This window comes from Camelus bactrianus, chromosome 4, assembly GCF_048773025.1.
Source record: "Camelus bactrianus isolate YW-2024 breed Bactrian camel chromosome 4, ASM4877302v1, whole genome shotgun sequence".
Taxonomy (NCBI): domain Eukaryota; kingdom Metazoa; phylum Chordata; class Mammalia; order Artiodactyla; family Camelidae; genus Camelus; species Camelus bactrianus.
Genome location: NC_133542.1, coordinates 84,483,625 through 84,509,939, shown reverse-complemented (window position 1 = coordinate 84,509,939; position 26,315 = coordinate 84,483,625). Strand labels below are relative to the sequence as shown.

Sequence of the window (26,315 nt, the reverse complement as noted above, 5' to 3'; positions counted from 1 at the left end):
TTTATACTAAAAGAATAAAGATTTTTATTAAGCATTGTAAGTTGCATTCAATAGCCTTCAGATACACCACACCACAACCCATCTACAATCAGTCAAACCCAACAGCAGTTCATTCTTGCACAATCCATGAGTTAGGGCAAAACTCCCTTCAACTTACAGTAAGATCCTACTCAGGTCTTGCGGGCAGGGATTGGGGAATTACATCTCATTTCTGATCACTAATGTGTGATGAAGAGCATCAGGAGAATTATATGAAAACGAATAAGAAGTGATTCTGATTTCAAAGTACATTGTTTGGAAACATTAACAAAAACATCAAAATGATATAAGTATACCTGCTTCTACTAAATTCTTGATGGGAAAGTTCTCAAGAACAAGCAATTTGTTTCCTGCTACAGAAGGGGGGGTTGTTTTTTTTTTTGTTTTTTTTTTAAAGATCAAAGGGATTTTTTTTTGTTTTTCACAGAATTTCATATTTTGCTAATATGAAGGCATAAAACAGCAACAAAGAACAATAATGCATACAGCAGTGAATACACCAGGGTAATGTTGATATTCGAAACAGCTAGATAATTTGGGGGGGTTTTAGAATAAATGCAACAGAGGTCAATAATCACAAAATTTTAAGGTTAGAGCAAGATCAGTCAATGACTAAACAGAGTTAACATCTTTTATAGGACTATTACTGATTATTAGCATTTTTGTTTTGCAAATGGGCACATACTGGTAAGAATGGAAGAAAGGACAATAACATGCATAATATTAACTACACACTTTAAAAATTATGAACCATGCAGAAGTTTAGCTCAAGTAGTAGCACTAATGGTCTACGTCCGATTCAAAACCACATAGTTCATTGATCACAGATGCATGGTATTAAGTCACGAAAAGTTTCAGAACACATTGTGTTGATTTTGAAAGGTCATTTGCATCTTCTATGATTTCAACTTTATCTCCATTTAACTTGCTTGTAAAGTATGTATGATGTACTGTATATTTAAAATCAGCAGAACGGCAATAATACTCTAATTTTTTTTAGTTTTGATAGTTGCACTTTTTTTTTTAAACACAAAAAAAGAACCACATCAACAGTGATGAAATTTAAGTAAGAAAGAAAAACTGTGGTTGTGCCTTATTTCTTTCATAATCATAAAATCAAAGCCTTAGACAAAGCTTTCTTGTGAACAGTAATGCAAAATCAAAGATAATGGCATACATATGGTGCCAAATGCTAAAAATGATATTTTAAGCTATATATACTTAAAGACTGCCAAAATTTGTTTTCTTTATAGTTCAAGAAACACAACTGTAGGCTTTTGTCATAACCAGTTTAAACTTTGTGTGTACTTCATTTTAAGTGTGGGAGTCAAATGCTCTTCATTTTCTTTCTTTCTTTGTTTTATTGTAGCATTTTGACTACAACTGGTTAAAACTAAAAATGTGTTGTTTAAATCTCTGATATCAAAGAGGGATCCGAATTTCCAAAGTCCTCATTTTTCACTTACGGAAAGGAAAAAATGTACATAACTGTAGGCTCTCTTTCTCTCCAGATATTCCTAAATCCTTACCCTTCCAGCATCCTTCACCCTCTATAAAAAATAAGTTTACTCTTCTTTCTTTAAGACAGCCGCCTCCAGAGCATCGGCCCTGCGGCAAGCACTGTCTGTACTTAGTGCATTTAAGTGAGGATTTGTATTGCACGTCTTAGAGTCATTGTTCAAGGCACTTTCCGAGTGGCTGGGGGCCCTGGCGTCGCCCGCGCTCCCGTTCATCTGGGGAGCCGGCTTCTCCTCAGCCACCGCTCCGTTTTCAGCCAGGGACCCGTCTGAAGACACGGCGGAGGACTTCGATTCCCCGGATCTTGACTTCAGTTCTTTGGCCACTTCTTCTGCTGAAGCAGCATAAGGAGGCTTGCCCTGTTCGAAAGGAAAGACAGGCAAGCGGTAAGGCAGCTTTTGATTTAACAGCGGGAGAGAGGGGACACCAGCTGGGGCCTGATGACACTCGCTGCAGATTCAAGAACAGAACGCAGCGGGGGCGAGGCCGCGCCCCTGCTGCACGTACCCTCTGCTCTGCGCGTCCTCTTACATACGCTACACACGCTCTATACATTTGACCCTTGAACAACACGGATTTGAGCTGCACAAGTCCACTATTCTGGGGGCTTTTTTCAATAAATACGTACTATAGAATTACAGGATCCTCAGTTGGTTGAATCTGCGGATGCGGAACTGCAGACACGGAGAAGGGCTGACTGCAAAGCTGTACGTGGATTTCTGACTGCGCAGAGGGCAGGCGCTGTCCGCGGGAGAGCTGTACCCTCTACCCCCGCAGTCTGTGTGCATTCTATCATCTACACTCTCTCTGCATCCTGTTCTATCCCCTGTCCACCCTATAGTCACACCCAGAGTGGGGCTGGAGGTACCCATCCCCCTCGCTTTAGATGCACTCTCTTGTAACCCCAGGGGTTCGTGTTCCTCATCCAGGCTCAATGTCCCACAGTATCTTCTCATTTTGGTTTTTACTCCTACAGTTCAGAAACACTCATCTTTTCGGGAAGTCAATACTACTATCATCCTCTTGGAACCCTGAACAAAATAATTAATACAAAAATATAGCAGGGCCAAGAAGGGGAGAAAAAGCAATCATGAAGATTTCAAGTCCATGCTTCCCAACCTTAAAGCCCTCGCTCCCTCAGGGGAAGGGCCACTTACTAAACACACACCTGCAGCAGCGCTGCACTGGTCACGCAGTGGTTCCCCCGTGGGCGCCTGCTGCAGGCAACGTGTGCGGCGGCCTGTTCATCCTGGAACCTCGGGATAGTCACTCCCTAGGTAGCAATATGAGGGGTGTGCGTGAAGGATGCAGGAAGACTACGAAGGAAAGCCAGCCTGTACCTGTTTGGAGACAGACATTCCCTCTCTCTACAGCCACCTCCTCCCACAAGCCTGGGCCGCCAGGAGGAGCCCCCATCACCAGATGCACCACCAGCACAGGGCAGCACGGCCTCCTCGGCCCCGCTGACACATCCCCTCAGAACTGGTCCCACCAGGATGGCAACAACAGAGGCCGGAAGGTCAGAAATGCTCAGGAAACAAGCAGCCCTTTGTCACCTGTCTTTCTTAACGTGCCAGGACACTCATTCACTTAAAAACAAGTACCAGAAAGTACTAAGGTGAAACTACACATTATGCCATTATAAGAAAATAAAGGATGGAACAATGTCCCTAAGGACAATGAAATATGTCTGAAAGGCATGTCCACAGAAGACCAAGACTGCTTGCTCTGATCTCAAAACAGGCTGTGACAGGACAGGATGAGGAAGAGCAGCACAGATTACACCAGGGAAAGCTAGAAAGTGAGGTGGAAAACTTAGGGAAGAATTTAAAAGAAACATAAAAAAATAATTCCCAAAATGAACACTAAACTAGAAGAAATACAACACCAAATAAACATCATAAAACTTGAAGAAGGTAAAAGGAAAAAATTTTTTAAATCAGAAAGAGACAAAAAAAAAAGGGAAATGCAAATCAAAACCACAATGAGATACCACTTCACAGCCCCTAGGAGGGATAAACTCAATATAACACGCGTAGACAAGGATGTGGAGAATTGGAACCCTACACATTGCTGGTCAAAATGGAAAATGGTGCAGCCACCACGGAAAAGTTTGGTGGTTCAAATGCTTAAACACAGAATTACCATTTGAGCCAGAAATTCACTCCTACCTATATACCCAGGAGAACTGAAAATGTGTCACAAAACTTGTCCACAATGACTATAGTTAACAGTACTCTATTGTATATTTGAGAGTTGCTAAGAGAGTGTATCTTAAAAGTTCTTGGGGGGAGGGTATAGCTCAAACGGTAGAGCACACGCTTAGCATGCATAAAGTCCTGGGTTCAATCCCCAGTACCTCTTCCAAAAATAAATACATAAATAAGTAAATGTAATTACCTGCCCCTCAAAAATTTAAAAAAAAAAAACTTAGAAAAAAAGGTTCTCATCACAAGAAAAAAAATTGTAACTATGTGTGGCGATGGATGTGAATTAGACTTACTGTGGTGATCATTTCACAATAAATGCAAATATTGAATCATTATGCTATACACATAAAACTAACGTAATGTTATATGTCAATTGTATCTCGATAAAGCTGGGGGGAAAACCAGACTTGGACATGTATGTTCACAGCAGCAGTATTCACGATAGCCAAAAAAATTGAAACAATCTAAATGTCCATCAGCTGATGAACAAATAAAGAAAATGTGGTGTATCCATCCAGCGGAGCATCACTCAGCAATAAGAAAGAATGACAACCTAGTATATGTCACAACACGTGCATTTACATGAAATGTACAGAGGACAAATCCAGACAGAAAGCAGATCCGTCAGGGACTAGGGGGGTGGGGTGTGTGGCTGCTCATGAGAGTAAGGAGTTTCTCTGGGGGTAATGAATGTTCTAGAAGAAGTGGTGACTGCTGTATGGCCTTGAGAACAGACTTGACTGCACACTTTGAACAGGCGAACTGCACAGTATATGAGTTACAGCTCAAAAAAGAAGGGAAGAGACAAAAAGGAATGAAGAGTATACAAACACAGAGGGACTGAACCAGAAGGACTAGCACAACAGCCGCACCAGAGACGAAAATAGAGCAAAGAAAAAGAGCTGAAATGAAAAACCAGTGACTCAAGAAAATTTCCGATGTAAAACAAGACTTGAAATTGCATTTGGAAAGAAGGCATCATATACCAAGTATGTTGACCAAGAATGACCAGCAGCTGGGCACGTCACTGAACTTTGATGGAAACACACACACAGTTTAGGCATTTAGGCCCAAACAGCAAATGACTTCAAAGGGAAAGACAATTCAATTATTATCATTCTTTGACGGCAAAGCTTTATGACAGAAGAAATCGCATAACACGTGTACGTTACTTGAGAAGGAGATGTGAACTGACATTTGCAATTACTAGGAAAATAAATTGTTTTCAAATTGAATGCTGTTTCCCTAAGTCCTCCCTGAGGAACCCATTAAAGAAGGAGCCTCAGAGGGACAAAATGGACCAGCAGACTCCAGGCTGGTGGGCCACGGGGCAGTCATCCACAGGCCCGGGACAAATATGGCTGAGCGTGTACCTCGGACAACGCCAACAATAAAAGCAGAGCTATTTTTTTTAAATGTGACAATGTTGGGGGAAAGATGGGGGACATATGCCAACATTTTCTTTTAACTGTTCCCCGTGATTGTGCTGATGGCAGTAGTATTAGCTATTCCTAGCGGACTGTGTACGCAATGTGAGAGGAAGTAAATGATGAGTTAGGGGACGTTCCGATTGGACCATCATCTGGGTTCTTGGGAACCAAGGTTCGAAGGATGGAAGAACGGACATACTGATATAAACATAAAAGTCAAGTTCAAGTCTTGAAGTCCTAAATTTCAATTGGAGGAGTCTATATAAACTCCTACGGTATTTAATTAGGGGAGGAAAAGGCGGCAGACTGCATGCGTGTGTCTGTGTGTGCCAAGTACATGTGAGTGAGCACATGCACACTTTGCCCCTCTAGCTCTGTTCATAGGAAAAATGAAGTGGTGATTTGGCATGGAAGAAAGGACGTATACAATTAACAGAGAAGAGGCTAAAGGGAAGCCTTAGAGTCCTCAGTTTGAATTGGAAACATCAGTGTGAATTCATGAGAATTGTTTCTTTAAAAAATGCAATAAAAAGCATATAGGTTGTGTGTATAACGAAAAAGGACTCTGTGTGTCCATGTACACAGAACACTAGGAATAGTGACTGACCCCGTGGAAGCCAGAGTGTATCAGTGCCCCTACTCTGGTCCTGAAACGCCGTTTCCCACTAAAGAAACCAAGAAACTAGAAAAAACGGCTGTCACAGGTCTGCTGGACTGGGTGATGCTCCGGACAGGAAGCTACTGAAGATCAGAGGTCACAGTACAGGGCCCAGTGGCCAAGGACGGGCAAGGGGAGCTACAAAGCCATGTGCTGACCTCGCTTTCCTGTAAGGGTTGTGATATTTGGGCACCAAAAGCGATAGGAAGAAACTTTTTATAAAGCACTCCAATAAATAAAGAAAAAGAAACGATGGAATGAGAGTATCTTTACTTTGCAATCCACAGTAAATGAATGGATCTCCTCACTGAGGCATCAGCAGGTCCTAACATGTAAAAATAGGGAAGCAGATACGAAAGCACACAGCTCCACTACATCCTGTCTCAGGGACAAACCCGAGTCCAAGCAGCATCCAGATCCAGCCACCACACGGTGCAAGAGAGACAAGGTCAGAGCCACACGGTGAAGAGCGCCATGAGTGTGCGCCTGGCAAAAGCCAGAAGTCTGCAGGTGAAACAGCCTGGGTTGTCCTTCACTAGATAAAGCGAAGGTAAATGAAGGGAGGGAGGGAAACCTGCAGAGAGACTCAGAAGACATAGCAAAGAAAAAGAAAATGAACAAAACTCAACCACGCTGTCTAGGAATGCACACATGAGAGATAAAACCAGAAAGAGACAAGGGAGAAATAACAGAGATGAGTGTAAAATTCCAGGGTGGTGGTTATTTCTGTGCAACTGGAAGACAGGAGGTTGGTATTGAGATCTGGCCCACGAGGGGCTCTTGGTACGACTGAGAAGATATAAACCATCACATGGGTGATGGCTACATGGCTTTCTTCCTTTTAACTCATTAAGCTACACATTTTGTGTGTGTGTGGTTTGGGGTATCTAGGTTTTATATTAAAATAAAAGTGCTTAAGCAATGTGGGGACACATATTCCCCACCACCAGCTCAAGAAAGGCCCCTGCACCCACCAGGGATGACCATAACGCACAACCTGGGACACTTTTACAGAACGAGCTCTGGGCTGGAGAACCAGTAAGAACAGAGTTCTCCTCCCTCTTGTAAACCTGCCAAGGGACTGAGAGTGTCAATGGCTCACAAGGATGTCTTTGTGAAGGCTGAGGAAGGTCAGGGTGGGGCCCCAAGGGGAGCCAGAATGAGCGGAGTACCTCCTCCTTGCTGGATGCTGGTTCCTGGGCCCGCTCTCAGGGACGGGACTGCCTCTGCGCTTGACTCGTTTGAGGTATTTCATCAAAAAAAAAAAAAAAAAAAAAAAAAGGCTACCAAGATGCTAAGATCACCTGGTAAAGGCAGAAATTTTATTTCCTCTTGGCCAATTAACCTTTCAAATACAGATTATTAATAAATGAGTCACAAGAGTGTACTTTTAATGTTTACATGGATAGTATGGGGGAAGAAACTGTTTGCACTTTGATTAAATATCATAACTCAAGTGAGACAACACAATACGGTGTTAGGACTGATCGGTATTTTTAAAAGCTCGTTCTCAAGAAGTTCACCAAGATCCAGGTCCTAAAATGGAACATCCAAAGCAGAAGAAAGCTCTGGCTATTTCATGAAGACAGGCACGTGACTTTATTTTCTCATGGGCTGATCCTTTCAGGGAAGACCTAGTCAAGATGGACCAGGAGGAGGAGAAAAAGATGCACTGCCCCTGTATGTAAATTTTCTTTTTCAATCCTACATGCAATTTACCTAAATCATGCTTTATAATACAAACAGCAGGAAGAGTTCCTGGAACATTCTCAGCTAACGTCCTACACACAGCACGTGGACGTGAGATCGAGCTCTCGTCACCACAAGCAACGCTCTAGCGATCTGGGTCGGAGGGAGCGTAAATTTGGTAAACACCACGTGCCACCACTGTGCTGGGCGCTCAGCCCGACAGCCCTCCTGTCTGGACACTGGCCCCGGAACACCGGCCTGGGCAGACCAGCACTTGGGAGTGAGCTGGCACTCACGCTACATCGTGTCATTACCTGAATCGCACCCTGGTTTTTATAGCCTCTGCCGTAGTACCTTCCACCTCTTCCAAATGTTCTGATCACTGGCGTGGAAATAACCCCTCTTGGGCGCCTAAACACGTAAAAGAGGACAAAAGCAGACAGACTTGAATTTGTTACAAACAACATTTAAAATAATATCAGATGGATTTAAAGGTGTCTAATCTGTGCTATAGAAGGCAGACTTTATTAAATCATGGTCATACCAAAGATTGATTTCAAGTAATCAGTCTTTTTTTTTGGGGGGGGGGGGTCCCTATATCTAGTGGGTTCAATTTGAAAAATAATACACTTCAAAAATGTTCCTTTTTTTAAACATTAAAAAAATGGTTAATTGAATCATTTGTGGATAATTCTTTAATAATGGCTTAAATAATCACATAACGCTGTATGTAATGGAACCCTGTAAACTACTAAGAATAGTGTTAAAGAGGAATGTATTTAATGACATAAAAATGTTCCTAGTAAACTCATGATTAAAATAACAAGAAAGGCCTTTTTTTTTTTTTTCTTAAAAAAATACAAATATGCTTTCACTGTTCAAACTTACCCTCTTGCTGGTCCTCCGACAGAAACTACCTGCAGGGGGAAAGGCCCCCGGCCCCCCCGGCCCCGTCTGCTCCCAGCCCAGTGGCCGACCACGGTGCCAGCTATTTCTAGCTTCCCTCCCTGAGAAGGTATAGGTTGGATCCCTGCACAAAAATAGATGAAGAAAAAAAATCTTTACAATCACAGAATTAAGAATAGCAAACAGAAATAAGCAAGCTATTTCTTTTCAAATGTGGTTTCTATTATTTCCTCTGAAGCCCCTTTCTCTTGCTTTGTGGAGACTTCTTGTTTGTTATGTAAACTGTCTACGTACACACGATTGGATTTTAATGGCTTTAAGCTGTTCTTAAAAATACAGCTGAAAGTAAGAGGTGTTGACTATTCAAAGAACCCACGAGAACTAAAACAGGTTACAACCGCAAAATGAGTGTGGCTTTTAGGTGGAAATACAGCCGAAGTATTGGGTGCTTATGGCACCAGCATGGAAACCTGCAAACTCAGAATGTTTTTCTCTTCGGGTAATTATTTCCAAGCTTACTACCTCAACCAAACACTGCAGAAATGAATCAGTCAGTCTAGCCTGTTACTTCTTATTGTGTTATGAAATGAAAATTTCCTTAGGCAGGGTCACAAATATCCACTGTGCTCACTAACTTCTATTAATTGCTGGTACCCTGCATAAGGTCTTCTGACTTCCCTAAGAAAAATTTCTCAAAACTTCTGATAAAAACAAAATAGAACAGAACCTCAAGCATCTTATTTTCTGGCAGATGGAATGGATAATAAACTTTCTATCATCTTGATGTTAGCCGTGGTGATTAACAGCCAGACAGCGCTGTCCAACAAAATCTACAACAAGCCTTATGTTTCCTAGTAGCCACATTAAAAAAGTACAAAGAAACATGTGAAATAAGCATTAATAATATGTATTTTATTTAACCCAGTATATCCAAAATAATACTAATTTCAACAATGTAATAAATGCAAAAACTATGAATGAGACAGTTTGCACTCTTTTTTCTGTATTAAGTCAGCTCAGCTCGGATGAGCCACAGGTTCAAGTGCTCCAGAGCCACGTGTGGCCAGTGGCTACTATACTGGACAGCGCAGATCTGAGTTCCAGATACAATCTGGAGGTTCCTCTTGTCATTTCAGACTAAAAAACCCACTCTGACCCCACAATGTCCACAGTCCTGACTCCCCGACCACTGCCCCCCCCCACCGCAGTATTTTATCCCAACTACAGGCCAGCATGAGTTTCCAGGCAAGGGTTGCAAGAAGCTGAAGTTGACTGTGAAGCAGAGGGCACACGTTCCTGCGCGCTGCACAGGCGCAGGAACAGACGGGAGAGCGCCCCGGGCAGCCGGGAGAGCTGGGGCAGGCGGGACGGGGGCGAGCGAGTCCAGGAGGAGAGGAGGAACGGCTCCTGCAGCTCACTCATCTGCCAGTCTGACTGCTACAAAACACGTCTCTCAGTGGCTTCTGTAAGTACCCAAGTAGCTGAGCTGGAAAAATATTCCTGGTCAAGAAAGAGAGGCGTGCCTATGCTAAAAGTTCTTCCAAAAATGTACCTGAATAACCCTGTCATTCAGACTTGATGACCAGGTTGAGATTTGCAGGCCCCACACATGGATTTAATGACAAAGCCACAAGTCACGGGCTTCAAGTACAGCAAAATCACAAGACATTATTTCAAAACTAAACGTTAGGACTTCTTTTTGCTCCCTCGCAAGCCTAGTACAAATGAGAAGAGAAGCAATGGAAATTTAAAATAGACTACGTATACATCTGATGTTGGATACGTCTTTAAAGCTGTGATAAACTTTTCTATGCCAGGAACTCTGCGTTGGTCTTAGAATCTTCCACACCAGCATCATCCCCTTTACCTGCCAGGGGCTTGTTAGAGAATACGGAAGGAAAGGGACGACACTGAGCGCCCCTGGGCGGCCTGCTCTGTCGCAGGAGGCAGTGGTCAGGGGGCCGGGGGCAGAGAAGAGGGGCTGTGTGCGGACACGCGACGGCCCCCGCCGGGAGGCAGGGGCGGGCCACGGCGAAGCTGCTGGGAAGGCCTGGGGGCAGGCAGAGCCAGGAGGAGACCTAGCAGAAGGGACGTGGCGCTGGGGTGATGACAGCCGGGGAGAGGAGGCGGGAGGCGGGGAAGCTGCTGGCGGACAGAAGCCCCAGGAGGAGGTGTGGCATAATTACCGCCCTGCGACTTGCTAGTCCTGCTGCTGTCACTGCCTGAGAAGGCTCCGCAGTGTCCTGCCGCCGTCGCCACACGGAAGGCACGGTAAGCGCCTGTCGCTACAGTGTCCCCATAGGGGCCTCCAAAGCCACAGACTCCTGTGGGACCCGAGCGGGGAGAGACGGGAGAAGCCGTGAGGAGCCGGGTTCAGGGAGAGCCACCAGTGGGCTTGTGGGAAGAGCAACCCCCGTGTCCCTCCACCGCTGGTCTTACACCGCCAGTCGCCGGGGAGGGGACTCCCAGCCCCTGCTGTCACCAGCGATACTGAAACGTCACCCTGCCCGCTCTTGGAGGAGCCTCCTGAGACCAGATACTATTGCCAGGGGCTCTGCCACAGGCCTGGGGGGAGGCCTTAGAGCAGGAGAGCTCGGCAGGCTGCACACAGGAGAGGATCTCAAATCGCAAACGCGAGCAGGATTTCAGCTATACTGACCAATTTTAAAATCCTGTTTCTGCAACAACTTTTGCAGCTTCCTCTCCCTTTCCCATAATCTCTTCTAGGATCAAGTTTGCTCCCTTCTCACATAAGAGCTGTCGGTGCAAACTTCGGAACTAAGCGTGACAATCAATTACCTGGTCTCAACACGGCAAGACATGGCCCGCCAAGAAGGCCTGCCTGCTGGTCACACGCCTGCCTCCCCACACCGGCGCGTCCCGACACGCAGTGGGGGGCACGCTCACCTGCAAAGCCCCGCCCTCGGCCCTGAGCTGGAGGGATGGGCCCGAAGTGACGCGGGTACACGGAGGCAGGGTAGAAAGGCAGCGCCGCCGGCGGTGGGAAGGGGAGCGGGTGGCTCTGCCGGGAGAAGTTCAGCCCTTCCAGGATGCTCTGCCGCATCTTCTCTACCTTGGCAGCTTGCTCGGCCTGCAAGGCAAGGACTGGCATGTGACAACTTGACTCACTAGGTCTCCACTGAATTGGAATGAACAAGAAATAAGTATGACACACAGATCACTGTGCCAGGCCTGTTTGTTCTCCCGCAGATAAAACAGTCAAACTGCTCAGCAACACTTGTTTACAGCATGCAAACGTGCAAACAAAAATTAACAGGTGCCTCTCCATCTCATAATCTTAATCTTGTAAATCAAAAAGAATTTAAATTCCTACTTTCTCAGTATATCTTCAGGTGAGAACTATTTACTATGAAAGTTATTAACTAAAAATGAACTTGGTTCTCAGAATCCATGTCTAAATCCAGACAGGTCACTTCAGTCTTCCTTCCAACCGTGGACCACAGGGAAGATGATGTCTAGTTCACATCTTTAAAATTTACTTTCCTATCAATTTAATTTTAGGTCAGAAATTTACTGTATTTTATAGAGAAGGAACTGAAGCACAGAGTGATCAATGCTGCTTAAGGGAAGCCTGGGGCTCTCTGAGACAGGACGGGACAAGAGCCCTGCTGACCCGTCTGTGGGGCGACCTGCACAATGTGGACAATACAGCTTGTGTGTGTCCAACTCCACCGTGAAGTAACATCAGAAACGTTCAACCAGAGTGTCTTCTGTTAATAAACACATACATAATATATACACCAACAACCCATCTTTAATCAGAGAAATTAAAAATCCATTTACTCTGTAAGTCTGTCTTCAGACTGAGCTTGACTTAAGCAGCATGTGGGAAAATGTGTGTTTTATAGTCTAAGATTTAAAAGCTTGAAGCACATGTGAGCATCTTTTATGCAATGGGACAAGATAACCTGATAACCTACTTCACTTTATTTTTAAATTAAGGTTTTAAAATTACAGCCAGTCTTCATCATGCAGGAGTTTCACATTTGCAGAATCACCTACTTGCTAAAATTTATTTATAACCTCCAAAATCAACACTCATGGCATTTTCATAGTCATTTGAAGACATGCACTGAGCGGGATAAAGTTTGAGTTGCCACCTGAGGTTGCAGGAGGCACAGCGTGGCCTTCGTGTTTCAGCTTTCATACTGTAAACAGGTGTCCTGTTCACTGTGTCCCTAGTGTTGGGGTTTCCATGTTTTTGTGAATGACTTGTGTGAAATGTCCCCAAGCACAGTGTTGAGTTCTGGCTTGTGTTCCCAAATACTGGGCTGTAAGGTATCTCATGGAGAAAACATACGTGGCTAGTTAAACGAGCTTTGCTTAGGCTGAGTTACAGAGCTGCGGGCCGTAAGTGCAATATGAGTGAATTAACACTATATCTATGCATTAAGAAGTCTTTAAACAGAAACACATAAAGGAAGGTTATGTGCTGACTGGTTGATGAAGATGTTGTGACGGGAGGCTCGCAGGAACCTAAGCCTGTACTTCCCCTAAGAGCAAAGGTTCACTATTTGCTAATTCAGTGTTCAAGGCATAGTTACAGAATATAATTACTGTGAATGAGAAGCAAGTGTCTATCCTGAGCACGGCTCATGTGGGCACTTAACTGACACCTGGTTACACAATGGGCTGAGCCTAACCTACATCAGAGTGCTGTCTCACATGCTCATTACAAATTCGGTCGGAAAGATGACAGATTAGCCAGTGAGCACGTTATTTCATTCCAGCCGGAAGTCGCCACCCGCTCCTCCCTGGCCCGCCCACCCTCTTCCCTGCAACTGACCTGACCATCACAGAGGTCGATGAGTGGGGTCTTTTCCCGGCTTGCTTTGAGGAGTTTGGACTGGAAGAGCTTCCCATCAAAATACATCCAAGGACAGCAGTGTTCCCAGGGCACTGGCTGGCCACACGCGTCGTTTGCAAACAGGGCCATGTCCACACCACTCATGAAGAGAGCTGACAGCTGAATGCCTCGGGGGTCGAGGTTCTCAATCTTTAAACGGAAAAGAGTGATTTCTATGGAGTAAGAGTACCACCGTATCTAACTCTTGCAATGTCTGACTACAGCTCTCCACAGTTATCGAGGACACCCCTCAACCAAACGCCCCCCTAAGCAGCCCTGTCCCTACTTCACAGTGACTCAGCACTGACCTGTCCAAACAGAAAGACCTTTTATGTTATTTAACAAATTTAAATTTAAGAGACTGTTTTATAAACATACTGAAATACTTCAATTCGGAATTTATAAAGAGTTACATAAGTGTAAAGTAAGTAATACTGTATTTAAGGTGGACAGTTGACAAAGTACCAAATTATTAAGTTTCCTTAGCAGTTAAGCCCACAATTCATTTATGAAATAAAATTTTCCATCTCAGATTCTAAACACTGGCAATACATCAACAGAAATGTTGTAAAAAGGAATATTCTATTCAGATTCTGCATTTTTTCAGGTAGTTATCTTAAAAAATGACTTGGTGTAAGTTCATTCTAAAGCGTATACTTTACGTTTACAGCATTTTATACGCTAATGTTTTAGATAGCAACTTATTAATGAGACTGTCAAAATGTTTTAGGAGAAATGGATAGCTTATAAATGAAAGAACACAACAGCAAAAACACTGTATCTGAACCATGCACACTATCAGCATCTAGAGGCTTGCATCTCTGGCGTCTTCTCACTCACACATTAGTGCTGTGAGCCTTCCTGGGCACACACAGCCCTCGCGTCTAGCATCTGAAGCAGCGGATAAGAAACACTGCCAAATACAGTCAACTCTTGATTATCTGTGAAGGACCTAGTTTGTGGATTATCCAGGACTGAGTCTTAACTGTCCTGGTTTCTGTCTTCCCATCTTGCACGCTCATTTTCAAAGGTGCTGGCATCCCAAGAATGCAGTCTTTACAGGTACCAACCTGAGTCGTGCCTAATGGTGGCAGGTAAACTGGCCTTTCATTAAAGAGAAAAAAGACAATTTCTGTGCCCAATATTAATGAATTTGTGATTATCTGATGTTTTGTGCTGTCAGTGTCAACATTCCCCGTTATCAGCCAACACTGTTTTTCAACTTTTTTTTAAATAAAGTTGAAGTCAATGCAGTGAAGAACTTAACCCGTAGAAGTCTGTCCACCCTTCCGAGCCCACCCTCCTGGCTCCTGCTTCTCCAGTGTAGCGTCAGAAAGCAGAACTAAACATGCTCAGTCGAGGGCAGGTAGGGATGGGGTGATGGAATTAGATGCAGTTTTATATTTCTAAGCAGAAAGTGGAGAAAGAGAGGGTCAAAACGGAAAAAAAAAAAAAAATCACCTGACTTACTTAGCGCCTCACTGGCCCTGCCTTTCTGTGCACTGCAGAAAGGAAGTGGAAGTCCCTTCTCCGCTGAGAGTCTTGAGGCAGAAAGAGGGAGGTTCCCCTCCCGGAACACTGGCGCTGTGGGGAGGCGGCACCGCAGTGATGCCAGCCCGAGCCTGGGGGCTGCCTGCACAGATACCCCTCCCCTGGCCCTCTGCAGGGACAATGGCAACCAGGTGTCTACTGCGCGAGCTGCGCCAGCCCCCAGCCTCCCAGGCCAGAGGACGGGAGACCTGGGCAAGGCTGAGGGGAAGGCAGTGATGGCGCTGATGCTGCCCTAAGGATGTAAGGATGTGTGCTTCGTAACAAAGCGCCAGCAGCGCGCTCCTGGGGAAGTCTGTACTGCTGTCATTTCTTAGTCCCCGGTGGTGTTGGTCACAGCCACGCCCAGCCCTTATTTCACCAATACAGCTCAAAACCAATGTGGGCAGTTGGCCGCATGAGTGCTGAGGTTAAGAAATAAGAGCCAGTGTGTGGGGCCCAGGAGCACCCCAGTTAGAACAAGTGACCCTCTAGTGAGCTGATGGGAGGAACGGACGAGTCTACGGTTCCCACACACATACATATTTATTTTAAATGGCCTCATCATTAGCTGAAGAACGGTGTATGGGTTTAAAAAACGATGTTCAAGTCAATTAGTTTTAGAAATGACAACTATCACTGATTTAACGGAGAAAAATTCTTCAAATCAAAGCTGGCTAAATAATGTGAATGAAATCTCAACTGCTGTGTGGATTTCGCTTCATTTGAAAAATGTTTTAAGTACTTTACATGGTGTTTTATATTTCTTTCCCTAAATGTGAATTATAAATGTAAATGGCTGCAATATTCCTATTCCAACCTCATCCTCTTATATACCAAGTAAGATAAAATATTCGCCTTTATTCAAAGTTCCTCAACTAGAGAAACGGTGACAAAACTTTCTGCCCTTACAGGAAATAAAAATATGGAATGCATCTCTGGCCAATGCGCTCAAGAACCAAATTCCAGTGAGGTCACTCTGTCCAACTCCTAATTACTGGGCAACAGATTCTTCACTTTGACTTGTCATATTTACCTATATGCACAATAATTCCTACAGGTATCACAGACATGCTGCAATCCCTAATACTGCCTTTAAAGCTCTTCATTTTCTATCTTTTATACTCTGCACTTGGCATGTGAAACTGTTAAAAGAATCTGAGGCAATTTCAGGGATGTCAAGAGCAAGGGAGAAAGAAACTGGACAAATACTAAAACTGTACGAGGGCCCTTCTCCTCATCCTTTACCAGCCCTCCTCCAAGCACAGTGTCACTGCTGATTTTCCCTCAGTCATTTCATTTGTGCTGGTGACCTAGGAGAAGGGTCTAAAAAATATACCAGGGAGAAAGTGAGGGCGGTCACTCAGTGTCACCCGTCCTCAAAGAGCCACACAGAACGCTCGACTGTTCAGGGTCGTGGCGGGTGGACAGAGAACGTACAGGATGAAACTCTTGCAAACTCGTTTAAAACAACGGTTTTAACATCTTTCCCCAGCAAACCTCCCGTCAGAATAGCTAACAGGAGGTCAAACTGCCAAAATTATTTTCTTTCTCTTCTCTTTATTCTCAAAGCGTATAATGGACAAAAATGGGAGGAGGAAAACAGGATCTGGGCAATCCACAAACTGGACAGTGGCCCCTAAAACAACAGCAAAAATCAAGAGTTGACTATATCCTAAACAGGGAAATGGTGTTTTGTAGGAAAGCACTGTCACTGCTTTTGAAATATCAAAACGACTTTAATGGTTAAATGAAAAAAGCAATGTCGAAATTTACTTTTCTATCACTGAATTTGGGGACCCTCAGCTCTGCGCTGGGATTTGTGTAGCACTGAAATAATGATTATTCCTGTCAGTTCTCAATCTGACAGCTGAGAGGCTCTTTAATCTTAAAAAAAAAAAAAAAATAACCGACTACCTTCCCCCCGCACCCGCAGCGAATATGCTATTAGCTCCCCTTCCGGCTCGTTCAGAATTTATGGTGCTCGCGAATGAAGCACTGACGGTGCAGGCTGCCCTTGGTGGAGGGAATGCAGACCCCCCGACCAGCAAGACCCACAGGGACAGTGGTGGGCCTGAAGTAACTGCACATAAAACGGGTCCTTCTCAACGCCTGGCTTTAGATGAAGAAAAAGGAGAAAAATCATGAAAGCACTAAGACCTCAAAAGAACCAAAATGAAAGCTTAGAGTGTGACTGTCTTTCAAAAGCTATATCCTATGTGTTGATCCAAAAATGAAAAGGATATGGGAGAAGATGAACTTGGAGTAAAAGCAACTTGATGGTGAATAAGGCTTGGTGGGCATACCTGATACCTGGCGGTCTGATTTTCAGAACTGGGATGTCAATACTGATGTAATAATCTAAATAAGAGAAACAGGAAGTAGAGGTAGAGGGATGGCACCACACTCTGGTCAAAGTATTCACAACACCCCTGAGCACAGTTGCTGCTGAAGACGGTGGTGATGGCACCACGCTCTAGGACACAGGGAGGGAGGGCCTGCACTCAGTACCAGCCTCTCGGGGGACACCCAGCCAAACGTTCTAGAACGAAAACTTAAATTCAAAACCATTTAAAATAACCACAGTTTCTGTCTAACAAACAGAAAAGCTTAATCTACAAAGTAAAGAACACAGTTTGAGGTGGACTCTCCTAAGTTCGGTTGTCTTTAGTTTAGCTTGTTTCGAAGTCATCAGAAACCTAAGGTGACCACGAATGTGACATGGGTTCCACACAGCTGCGGGTTACTCAACACTGAAAAACTGAGTTTAACTCAATCATTTAGGGGAAATCAGAGATTTATTCAGCCCCAACTGCAGAATACTGAAAATCTCTCAAATGAGCCTAAAACTCTTCTGCGGGGAAAGAACGCCTTCATAAAGAATGGCCAAAAGATCTAAAAGTGAAGGCGATTTTGTCAAAAGAGATTACCTGATTACAAATCAAATTTTGTAAAAAAAACAAACTAACAAAAAAACCAAACCAATGGCAAAGAAAAACCCAAAACCCTGTACAATAAAAAGAAAAAGCAGATCCACTCATTTAGCTAACTCTGGAAAGTCTTGAACTTTCTAAAATTTAGTGTCGCAATCAGGAAGCAAGTACAGCTATGTGGACACAGTGACTAATAAAAGTGCACTGAAAAGATAAGCACACCAAAAAATCAGGTGACAACATGGAGAAAATTAATATTGTCAAAACAATTAAAGAACAAAAAGAACACTAGAAGGGAAAATTAAAAGAAATACGATGTTAAAGGCTGACTAAAAGGGCACAGGGATGATGACATAACATTGTTCTTCAAGTGGTTTTTTTTTAAAAGGGATTTATAATACCAGGAGGGCAAAGTTGTTTTGTTTTTGTTTTTGTTTTTTTAAAGAAAACGAATGTTGTAATTAGGAACAACAGAACGAAATAAGAAAAAGAATCCTGGCCAGATGTTAGTCAATTCTTAGGACCAAGCCCTCCCAGGGTTTGGGATCCCCATCTGAAATAAAAGGCAGGTTTATTTCCTGATATGAAAAACAAGAATAAACACCCACTGGTAAACAAGGGAAAAATCTTATCCAACAAAAGTAGGCTTGACTGTTTTCATAACTGGGAAGGAAATCCCTTTTGCCCTGAAGGCTCTCAAGTTCACCTCATTAGTACTACGAGTTTAGTGCACTGAGTGACTGCTTAGTGAGGTTAGCTTTGTCTCCAAGAACTCCAAAACAAGGCTTCCCAAGACACGACTTCCCAAGACAAGGAATGAGGCTTGCCAATTACCTTGAGCTCCTGCAGCTGATCAGGCTCATAGAGTTTGGGGGACAACGCCTGAGCCAGGAAGGCATCCAGCTCCTGCCGACGCAGTATCCGTGCTCCAGGCCACTGCACCATATACCTGCAGGGGGTGGACAGAGAGGGTTCTAGCGTCAGGATGCGGCCGTCACCGGTCAGGTGCACAACCTGGTGCTCCGGTGGTAAGTTCCCTCAGGACGACACAAGCTAAGGAGGCCTATATGGATTTCTCACCCGGCTTTTCTATCTTCACTGGATGTTGCCAATTACAAGTACAAACCTCATCATCTGGACTCATCAGAATGATTTCAGAGGAATGAAAAATAGCACGCTAAGTCTGTACATACTGTAAGCCAGCTGGTAAGTGATTTTTGATATAACTTTACTCTTTTGAAGTGTTTAAACCCTGAAAATATATTTTAAGCACCAATGTATAAGATTTATCTATTTAAATTCAAGACAGGATACCTGGGAGGCAGGCCTTAAGTCCAAACAAGAAAGATTAATCTCCCGATGAAGAGTGCGTGTGCGAACCGTCTGCACAGAAGGGGCCCTGGCGGTGGCAGGGGAGTGCCCCAGGATGGAGAGGGAAGGGACAGCAGGGACAATGCCTTAAGCTTCAGCCTTCAGAACTGCTGCAATCCCTGGGGACACACAGACTTCCTGGGGCCACCCTGGTATGGACAGCTGTAGGGAAATCCATTTCTAAGTCTTCAACTTCCATTTGTACTATCTGCCTGTGGACCGTCAGGTGTCTGCATCCCCTCTTCTCTACAAATCCTTTCCCCTGTACTCACCTTGCGGACAGCACTGCTCCAGTGACAACCTCCAGGACGCTAAGCAAAAGCTCAACTCCAAGGAGTATTTGGGTATGAGAGAGTGAAAGGCTAACCACTAAGAACTTGTCTCACCGCATGGCCAGTGGTTCCCGATTCTCTGCATTCAGCAAACCTGACCTAGCCAAGTTGCCAACTGATCACCATAAATAACTGCTGGCTTAAAAGGAGTCCGGAGAACCATGACATGCCTGACAAAGCTCTTTCCAGGCCTGTCTGCCGAGGAAGTTATCTCAGCGCTTCAAATTTAAGTTAATAAAACTCAGGATCAGAGTCGGTGTTGAGCCCTCTCTCCCTCTCTCATTTCTGTAATAATTAATATTCATCCACAGGAACATAAACTAATAGGTAAAGGAGGTTCCACCTAGCTGATTCAGAGAAGTATTTTCAATAAAAACCCCAGTAGAAAAATCTAAGTGCCCACTGGGTGCCAGGCACTGGTCTGAGCATTTACCACACATTAACATCTCGAGTGGCCACAGCAACTCTGAGGCCGGGACCACTACTGCCCCATTCTAGAGATGGGGAAGTGAAGGCACGGAGCTCATTTACTTCATGGTAAAGCTGTACAGTGAAAGTTGAAAGGAAATGCAATTTCAAAGTAAACCAACAGTGGATGTTAAATCTCCACGGTATTTAGATATAATCAGAAATATGTAAAAGAGTGATGCAAACATTTTATTTCATTAAATTGTCAATGTTTGTGATGACAAAAAAAAAATAGCACCCTTTGTAATTGTTTGAGTGCCCAGAACCTTAAATAAAAGAGTCTTCGTGAGTTTTAACCAGGGCTTGATGCAAGAAACAGCAAATAGGAAGAAAGTACCCCTACTCTTGTCTGAAAAAAATTACTGTGGAAAAGTTGTGCTTGATATGTGCTTTGCCTAAGTACCCATGTTATACGTCCCTTTATCTTTATTTCTTATTTTTAAAAAACTGTGGTAAAATACACATAACATGAAATTTAGCATCTTAACCATTTCTAAGTGGACAGCACAATGGTATTTATTAGATTCACTCACGGCGGCTGAGCAGCCACCCCAACGACTGACCCCTACCACAGGTTTCATCCTGCAAAGCCATGAAACACTCACTCCCCTCCCTGGCCCGTCAGCCCAGACTAGATGCTCCTTTACAAACTGTGAATCAGAAAAAAGACTGTGTCGGGGACAGGCTGGTTTCCCCAGCAGCAAAGGCTCTCAGCGCTCGGTTTAGCTCTGACGACAAATAGTCTTACGGGCTTAGAAGACCTACTGTGTCCTCCATTTGGCTTCCTATTCACATTTTAACAAAGTTACCATTTACCTCTTGCTCAATGTACGTCCCCAGAAAGACTTTCTGGATGTAGAAGGAGTATGAAGTGTGTACATGGAGAGACGCACGCCCAGAGCAGCTGAAATCCCGGAGAGCCCCGGGAGATGTCAGATGGCACCAACGGCAGAGGTGAGAGCAGCAAGCATCTCCCCTTGACCATCTCGTGTGTTCGAGCTATTCCTGTTGGCGCACTGTCTGCGCACGGACAGTGTTTTCAATCCCTTCGCATTTCTCAGTTTTGTCTAGACATTCTTTTCCGTGACTTCTCCGCTGCCAGCCTTAAGTTTCCTGCCCCGGAAGTTGGAGGATCTCTGGGTTCTCCCTTTGTCACCTCCCCGCCCACTGCCCTTCAGAAGCAGGTCTCCGTGACACTGGGACCCATGAGGTCTGCCCGCGACGGGCACAGGTAAGGAGCGAGACCCCGGCTGTGCTCCTCGGGGTGCTGGGACAGGCTGCGCTGACTGTGTGAGTCTTGTTTGGGGCCCTAAGCCCTCCAGTCCCCTTAGTTTATTCAAGTTCCTCCTTCTCAGGAGAATGTGAACTCTCTGGGCTAAGGACCTGCTGCTGCCTGCTCTCAGGAAGGCTGCTTTCTGTTCTGCTTTGGACGCTTGCTTCACCCTCACTGAACCTCTGCTCAGACGCAGGCCCCTCCTCATCCCCATTACAAGGGTTCTAGAAGTCTGGCTGCCGTCCTCCCCCCGTCCTCCTGATTGCTGCTGCAATGTCACACTTGGAACGCACGTCACATACGGGTGCTGACATCACTGTGACAGCAGACCACCGCCTCCTGGCTGGGGCATGCCTGTCCCCAAAACAGAAACGCAATCTCATCACGAAGGGACACCAACAAATCGGGACTGACAGTCTGCCCAGAGGTGGCCGCCTGATTTTAAACACAACTTCCTGGAGCAGCCACACCTGTTAGTTCACATGCTGCCTAAAAGACAAACGATCTGCAGGTCTCTGGTCTGGGAAAAAAAAAAAAAAAACCCAGTGTTTACTCTCTTCAGAAAAGTCCCTGCACCGACCCAAAGAAACCCGAGAAGTTGTCTTAGACTGGAGGAGACATGGCAACTAAACGCAAGCACAAGCCAAGATTCTGTTGCTAATAAAGGAGGTTACCGGGGCAGCAGGTGAAACCTGAGCAAGCTCTGCACATGAGATGCATCAGTGTCACTTTTCTGATTCTGATAATGTCCTTGTTTTTTAAGGAAACACAGACTAAAGAGCTTAGGGGTAAACGGCATCGCACCCACAACTTCCGTTCAAGGGATTCAGGACACACACACAGACACACGGAGAGAGAGGACAAAGCCGCTGCGGTACAGTGTTCACGTGTGGGGAACCTGGGGGCGGGACGGCCACCCACCAATCAAACAGGGTGCCCTCCTTTACCTGCTTGTCCCTATGGCCCCAGAACACCCACACAGGTAGAACACATGCTCTTAGTGGAGGCGCACCAACCCGTTTACTGGTGACCTGGCCTCAAATCCTTGGGACCTGTTCCGTCACTCTCCCTCATCTCTCCCCAACGACCTGGCCTCAACAGGCCCCTCCTCTGCAGGATCTGAAACTGTGTGAGTCTGTCCAAGCGGGAAACTCCACAGCTCCAAGCCCACCCCACACACGACAGTCTGCACAACCAGCCTGTCCTCTGGCCTCCACTGGGGTGCCAAGAAGCGGGGAACCCGCAATGAACTCACTGTAGCTTCTTGGCAACACAGACATGAGCCCAGGAGGTGGTTCCCTGAAACACAAGATCACTAGTTGCATTTATTAATCTTTTCAAGTTCTAAAATGAGTACGCTTTTTAGAAACAACCGTAAAGAAATCACAATAAAGACTGTCTGAGAAACAGGGACCAGCACAATCCTGAAATCTGGGAAGACTTACAAAGGCCATCTGAACAGTGCCTACCTCCTTCTGGGGTAGAAGTCGAGGAAGGGTCACAAAGACCAAGACAAAAAGTGGGGCCCAGTCACACTGTCCAGTCTGCACGTGCCCAGCATCCCAGTGCCCCACGGGGCCAAGCGCATGAACACACGAGACGCGAAGGCACTGCCATCCCAAGGAGCGTGAAATAACGTGAGCACCGTATTCACATCGAGACAACAGTGGCTGCTCCCACGCTAACATACAGCTGCTTCTGTCCAAGGGGAGCCAAACAAGCCTCAGGTGCAGCACACGCTGTCCTCCCTCAGGGCGCCGGGGGATCTTTGGGCCAGGTGTACGGTAGACAGCTAACTGAATTAGAGGCCACACATCATTTTAAACTTGGAAGAGAGACATATAAACAAATTCATTACTGCTGATTTGATCTCAGAGCCCTCAAAGTCTTAACCTTAAAGTGTTGGCTATTATAAGGCTTTTATCGATAAATGAATTCTCCATCAGAGGAAACTAGCCGAAGATTCTAAAACAAAAACAAAGAACTTTCCCTCCAGCTAACCCTCAACAGAGATAAAGATAGGAAACTGACACACTACGCTCATTTTCGTTAACCTCAGTTTAACTAAGGAAAGGCTTCTAAGTAAGTTATTGGCCTTAAAGTCTGTTATGAATTTACGAAACTTCAGGAAATAAACACCTGACTGAGGCTGTCTGCTGTTCTCAGTCAAGCAGATGAGATCCAGTGGGGATCAGGGGCCCATGGAGAAGGAGCTAGCCTGGGGGGACAGGACACACAGGGCTGGGGCAGGTGACGGCCTGGAAGACAGCTGTGCCCCAGGCTCTGTTTGTCAGAGTCTGAGGCCACACACACGGGAAAAGAGAGTTAGGATGGGCAGGTTGAAGGCACCAGAAGCAGAAGTCCACACACGTGCAGGTGTCTGTGTCCATAAGCGCACTGGGAAGGCCTGGGAGCAGCAAAGAGCGTCGTGTCCAACACCAAACCCATCGCTAGAAACTAGGGCTTCTGGGAAAAAGGCGGCATCCAGAGTGAGGCCAGAACATCTCCAAAGGGAAGTAAGGAAGTGCTCACAGAATGACGAAGACACGTCAGAAGAACACAGAGGCCAGACTGACAAGGCCCCCACCTGGCCCAACACGTGATAGTGAAGCACCAAATTAAATGAGGGCAGTAGTGGGCCGCAAGCCACTGAAGCAGCCAGGAGCCCATGCTGACACGAATGCACTAAAGTTGGAGGTGGAACAGAATGTTTAAACTAAGTGCCTCGCATGAAATCGTATTAGTTACAAGGGGACAGAGTGGCCTCACTGGAGAAGCCAGGCAGACGCCCCCTCTGCCAAGTGGTCAGGTGCAGACACACAGCCTGGACGAGACACGGAGGAGAGGACAGCTCCGCGCTCCACCAGCACCTGCTGGAGACCAACAGGAGTTCATCTCCAAATACAAAGAGACGGTCTGCAACAAACCTCAAGTTTAGATAGAAACCAAGCCCCGATGCTGGTCGGTCCCGCTGGCTGTACTGTGATCGCACAGGACAGTGTACTTGTCTGTTGGCAGATCACACTCCAGTGTCTGTTTTTTAAAAGCTCTTTGTATTATACAACTTTTTCCTTAGTCTGAAATCGGTTTAAAAAAACAAAAACAAAGCCCTCAATTTAAAATCATTATGTTTACATAAAGTGTAGGTTCATCAAACACACCTATTTATAAACATGCTATATTGCATCAATTCAAATCCAAATCAAATACAAGATGAGGACTAATTTCAATCGGCAAGATGATTCATCTGGCGTGACCCCCAGGAGCATCACACAGAACGCATCCTGGGGAGGCGTCCGCACAAGCACACGCCGGGGAGCCGGCAGCGGCCGGCTGCACCTACCGTAGGACGCAGCACAGCACCGTGAGATGAGTGGGCACGCTGGCTGGGTTGAGCATGGCTGGTGTGTCCGACCTCATGCAGGCCAGGAAGGCCCTCATCCTGCGGTTCTTGTCCTCCACCGCCTTCCCCAGCCAGAGTCTCTTCAGGTTGGGGCAGGTCCACTCCCTGAAGGCAAGGGCTTCCACCAGCTCCGGGGTCTGGGGAGACTTCCCTTTGTAAGCTGCCCACTCTTTAATGATCACTGGCGAGACTACAGGAAGGAAAAGCAGAGGAGAACCATTTACGCCCCATCGTAGCCGCCTTAAGCCTAACAAAACCCAAAAGCTCTAGTAATTATAATTTGAGGATGTCACCCCTTGTATAGCAACGCACTCTCTCATTAGCAAGCCCTTGGTGATCAGTCCTCCCTCTGAGACACTTTTGTTCCCTACTCCATGCACCTTAGTGACTCATTCGGATTTTCAGTCAGGCCACCAATAAATTTCTTCTCAATCAAATCAAATCAAACTGGATTTCTCCATATAACTATTATGTATAAGTCAACAATGTTAGACAAAATTTGTTTTAATATTTTAAATCCACTAATAGTCTTAGTAATAACAACTGGTAACATTTAGAAGTGTATGACTATCATGGAAACCAGACAGTGAAGCTTTTTCTATATAAATACTTTTACTAATCAGATTTGAGAAATAATTTGCAATTTGGCAGCCACTTTACTCTAGGACCTCCTACTTTAATAAATATAACTGTTAAACTCTATTTTAAAGATTAACAGGGACAAACTACCACACAATGAGACCCCCACAGCCCAGCAAGGCAGCAAGCGGAAGCAGTATTCCATGTTTCAAAAATCCCAGGTGAAGTCGGCACACAGTATTTCTATTCAGCAAGACTGAAGACAAACTGTAAAATTCCCCATTTCACCTCAAAAAAAAAAAAAAAATCAAGATGTTCTAAGTTGGTATCATACAAAACAATGACCTTTTATCCACAGTGGTTTTACCCCTATTAGCATCAATTAATTCTTAAAACACACACAAACATGCACATTTTCCCATGTAAATTCCAGATTACTTAAAGGAGACACTATGATGGGACACGGGGAGGGAGGACAGTGAAGATAAGGCATACTGCAGAAAAGTGCAGTAAAACTTCTCATCAAACTGCACTGATGTCAACAATCGGGCGGGAAAGTCTGGGTGTGCGTTTAGTAAGTTACAAAGAGCTCACTTTGATCAATAACCATCAGAACCGAAGCAGGGCGCCCCTGGCCCAGGGAGCCGCTCGCACGCCCTCCCGCCTCCCCACGTGGCTGACAGCTGGTACAGGAGCCAGGATGGTGCTGTGATTCTAATGTGACCTTGGATGTATCAATTTTATCCAAATAACAGTACCCCACCTGGGCTCATTTTCCCTAAAGTAACACCCAGGACAGACTGAGCAAATGGAGAGACGGTGAAGAACCCGAATCCTGACAAAGTTAAACGATTAACTGGCCCACCTCTAGCTCCACCCCAAGTCTGAACAGAGTCAGGCAAGACAACCATCTCTTCCAATGTCACGAAGAATTTCAGGAGTCAGATACTTGGATATATACACAGTGTGTCAGCGACAGGAAAAGCAAGCTTTGGCACATTCAGCCCCAGTCAAGTCAGGTGACAGTGAGCTGCAGAGGAGCGCCATGACCAGTCATTCTGCAGGGACCCCCCCCCCCTATTCCCAGGAGCAGGCTGCTTGAGCAGGGATGC

At 45.3% G+C, this 26,315-nt stretch overlaps 1 protein-coding gene across 3 annotated transcripts in view; it reads right to left on the bottom strand.

Annotated features, from left to right (window-relative positions):
• The window catches only part of FAM120A (family with sequence similarity 120 member A), a 97,622-nt gene continuing 71,307 nt past the window's right edge, over nt 1–26,315 (bottom strand). The window contains exons 11-19 of one of the 3 annotated variants that reach the window (XM_074363014.1): nt 24,565–24,814; nt 18,612–18,726; nt 13,258–13,467; nt 11,358–11,541; nt 10,637–10,774; nt 8,433–8,574; nt 7,859–7,955; nt 2,726–2,830; nt 1–1,916 (exon numbers count right to left, since the gene is read on the bottom strand). In XM_074363014.1, coding sequence (XP_074219115.1) covers nt 1,605–1,916; nt 2,726–2,830; nt 7,859–7,955; nt 8,433–8,574; nt 10,637–10,774; nt 11,358–11,541; nt 13,258–13,467; nt 18,612–18,726; nt 24,565–24,814 — 1,553 coding nt within the window. In that variant the 3' untranslated portion in view covers nt 1–1,604. Of the gene's footprint in view, nt 1,917–2,714; nt 2,831–7,858; nt 7,956–8,432; nt 8,575–10,636; nt 10,775–11,357; nt 11,542–13,257; nt 13,468–18,611; nt 18,727–24,564; nt 24,815–26,315 lie in introns of all 3 variants that reach the window. The other 2 variants (XM_074363016.1, XM_074363015.1) reach the window with 2 other exon arrangements.